This window comes from Buceros rhinoceros, unplaced genomic scaffold, assembly GCF_000710305.1.
Source record: "Buceros rhinoceros silvestris isolate BGI_N320 unplaced genomic scaffold, ASM71030v1 scaffold36130, whole genome shotgun sequence".
NCBI lineage: Eukaryota > Metazoa > Chordata > Aves > Bucerotiformes > Bucerotidae > Buceros > Buceros rhinoceros.
Genome location: NW_010390817.1, coordinates 4,876 through 8,797, shown reverse-complemented (window position 1 = coordinate 8,797; position 3,922 = coordinate 4,876). Strand labels below are relative to the sequence as shown.

Below are 3,922 nucleotides of genomic sequence, written 5' to 3'. Positions count from 1 at the left end.
AGAGTGTTTGATTTAAAAGATAGAGTTTGGGGAAAAAAAAAAAACCAACAACTTTTTTTTCAATTCCTGAAGCGTTCTGACCATGAAAACTACCATTTACAAGCTAATACTTTAAGCTTCCATGACATCACCCATCCTAGAGTCAGAGTACAGGTAAGATGTTACTGTTTTCTTATTATTTCTTACCAATTTTCTCTGCCCTCTCACATTCCTCCTTAAAGCTTCCCCCAAAATCTAAACATCATTCAGGTTATTTAATTGACATAACAAAGGCCTAAGACAACTGAGAATACAGAAGTTTTTACATAGGTGATCTGAATGTAATTGAACTTACCAATTAGCTCTTGGCAATCCTTATGAATTATACTCTGTTCAGGTAGGTCTAAAGAGCTGTCCCAGGATGCTAGACTGTCCCCCTTTCCTACAACATTAAGTGCAATCTGAAAACAAAAACAGGACACCTTCTAAACATTTTAGTGTCTTTTAGTAGTTACTCAATTACTGAACTCAGTAATTTAGCTCAATAAAAAGGAGTATTCCAAAACTGAATCAACGTACACAGATATTTAAAATTCTAGTACTACATCTCTTCTGTAGAGATTCCCGGTAATTAAACAATTTACCTCAAATCAAACACAACTTCAAGTATTTCTTACTTCTTGATTTAATCTCATATTTACCTTCCACACTTTGGCCCTCAGATGAGCAGGCAATTGCCTTCCTTGAATGATGTTTCTCACAGTTTCAAGATCGCAGCCTCCTTCTTCTAGAGCGTCTGCAAGATCTTCTTCCCTACAATAATGATACACAGTAGGTTCATTAAAAATGAATTACACAATATTTTTCAACGTTTATCTCTTAAACAGATAAATTAATAGACTGGAGACTAATCTCAAGCAAAACCCACACACAAGGAAAAGAAATTTGGCAACTACTACAAACAAATATTTGAAAAATGTTATTTATTCCTTTATTTTTAATGCTGCTTGTTCAACTTCTAATTCCATTCAGTTTACACACAAGAAAAATGTAAGTTCAGGTTGGTTTTTTTTTTATGTTCTCATGAAGTGGCAATGTTGCAAAAGGTACTATAAAAATGCAAATTTAGTAGTAGTTTACAGCTTAAGAGATATAGGGCAAATTTTCACAGACACACAATGCATTCAAAGCAAACATTACACCTGAATTAGATGTCAGAGTTCTTTTAAATTAAGTATTAGTTGACCTAGAAAATAAAAAACTTATTTAAAGGTTAGAACAATCAGCTTTTAACCCCAGCTTTCCCTGAAATGGGGAAGGACATTTTAGTCAAACTCAGATTTACTTAACTATAAACTTCGAGTACTGTAAATGTGGACATGTGCACAAGACTGAATTAAAGCATACAAAAATGTTAATGAAAGTGTAGAAAGTACCAAAATACACAAATTCACAAGACAGTAAAACATAATGACATTTAAGTTGCCATAGGTAAGACAACAAAAGCTCATAAGCATTACAGATACATGTTCAGAAATAATTACTTTGCAATCTCTCTGATAGCTTCTGCAGACTGTTTCAACGATTCCATGCTGTCAGTAATGAGAGAATCACATCTGATGATTTCAGGAATTTCAGTATCATGTAGCAGAGCAGTGGCAAAACACCAAGTTCACTGAAAAAATAGCAATGGCAGTGACATGTAGGTCCCACAGGCAAACTTCCCTTCCCTTCCTGTATACTCTTAACTGTTCTCTACTAGTTTTAAGAAAGGCTTTAACTTCATATACCTGAGGAGTTAAAATGCACACCCAGTAGGTTTATAGCCACAGGCAAACCACAGAACGTGATTGTTACCTAGGACAGATATTCAAGCATGAAGATGCACTCCTTGCAAATAACACATCTATTTATATGCATGGAATAACAGATGTTAAAAAGTGTTATCAGTATAATTCTCAATTACTCCATACCACATACTATGTAGTCAATTCCAAACACCCACTGGAAAAGAATGTCAGCTGTTGACCTTTTGCCTACTTCTTTAATTTGCATATATCCACAACCAACTCCCTGATATAAAGGTTCTCACATCCGGTCTCCTGAAAGCTTAAAACACACATTTCTGATTTTCTAAGTATCACCCTTTTGGATAAACAGATTAAAATCTCAATCCTGTAAGAATGTACGCGTATATTTAACAATGAGCAACAAGCTAGCCTTACTTAAGACTTCTCTAAGCATTTACAAGTTTGAAGAGTAAGCATTTTCCTTGCACTGTACCAGCTGGTTTCTTTGCTAGTACTTTTTGGTAGTCCTTTAACTCCTATTTCAAACATACTCTGGGGCATAACTAACAGTCTGTTTTCTTCAAGTGATTTTGCAAATTTGGATGAAGGAAAGCACCATTTACAAGAGACTAACTTGCCTTATTTTCTTATATTTTTAGCATTAAAATAAAATTTAAAAAAATAGATATCCCAAAGCTCACTTATTATAGAACTACAGGCTGTATGGATGACAAACCTCTTCCTAAAAGAGAAACAGTGGGGGGAATACCCAAGCACATGTGCACTTCCACCCTCAATCCTGTTGTCCAACTGCGTATATAACAATCAAAACTGGAAAAGTTAAACCACCAAATCAGTTCACTCTGAGTAAAAATCAAGTATTTCAATTTACACAAAGAGACCTAGCAGGCAGCAGAACTGCAAGGGTTGATCTAACTTCAACAGAAACAAACATCAAACATCAGCTGAAGAGAGCTAGATGCTCTTAGATGTATTGCAGGTTTCTATGCACCTGGAATTATGGCACACAAAATGGAATCAGTTGCTACAAATACTATCCAAGTATTAAATAGGCACATGGAAATGAATGCAACAGCTGCATGTACATTAAGTTTCAGGTGGAAAGATCTTAAACTGCAATACTTAAACTTGGTTTCTATGTCCTCCAAAGAACATTATTTGGAGAAAAAAAGTATGCGAATGTAATGTATGTGAAATAACACTTAAAAACACATCTGCAGAAATTACAAAAACCACACCTGGCAAAGAATGTTTCACAGACCCACAAGTACCAATTCTACCACGTATTAGTACTTAATATTCACAACTTAAAAAGCTGTGCAGGGGTTAACAGCAAGATAACTTCAACATGGTATCTGCAAATGTGTGCTTCCTCTGTTTTTTTGATACTACATTACTATTTGCAAAAATCTTAAATACTGTCATCTACACTTTGCACACTGTAAAAATGACAGGCAAATGCTAGCTTTACTACTTCACCTTAAAAAGCAAGAAACTGATAGGCCCATCTGCCACACTAAGAGATGACGCATTACCAACACTGAGTTAAATGAAATAACAGCAGGGGAAAAAATGTGTTATTCTACAATGATTAAATTAGCTCCTCTTTTCCTCCATCAACATCCAAGATTGCTCTCAGAAGTACGAACTTTTTCAAATATTAAGAAAAAATCTTTCCTAATAAATAGTCTACCCAGGCTAACTTGCGAAGTGTGTAGTATGAAAGGGATTTTGATGGTTTTAATGCTTGTCCACCAGCTGTGATTTACCTTATTTCAGTCAGTGTTGTGTTGTAAATATTCCAGTGAACTACTAGCAGTCTGGATCCTTGTCTTTCATGAGTGAAGATCGGCTAGGAAGTCTTCTGTTCATATGGACAATTATTACACTTACTTTGGAAAGAATGCAGCAGTTCTCTTTATGCACAAATCCTCCAGACCTGAACATACATACTTTCTGCTCTACCATGGCTCCACTGTCTATTTCTAGATGCTGTTCAAAATTTTAGTTAGATGAATAGAATTCCAGCCTATACCCAAGACTTGACCTGAAAGGTTAATTCCCCAGAGATACTGTTCTAAATGTCACAATGCGCAAAGATGCTATTATTGTATCTGGAGCAAATTTCCATA

The 3,922-nt window shown here is 35.2% G+C and overlaps 1 protein-coding gene across 1 annotated transcript in view; it reads right to left on the bottom strand.

Moving 5' to 3' along the window:
• The window catches only part of TBC1D23 (TBC1 domain family, member 23), a 27,054-nt gene extending 25,484 nt beyond the window's left edge, over positions 1-1,570 (bottom strand). The window contains exons 1-3 of the mRNA XM_010139245.1: positions 1,524-1,570; positions 681-792; positions 335-440 (exon numbers count right to left, since the gene is read on the bottom strand). Of these exons, the coding sequence (XP_010137547.1) occupies positions 335-440; positions 681-792; positions 1,524-1,570 (265 nt within the window). The remainder of the gene's footprint in view (positions 1-334; positions 441-680; positions 793-1,523) is intronic.
• Positions 1,571-3,922: the final 2,352 nt, after the last annotated feature.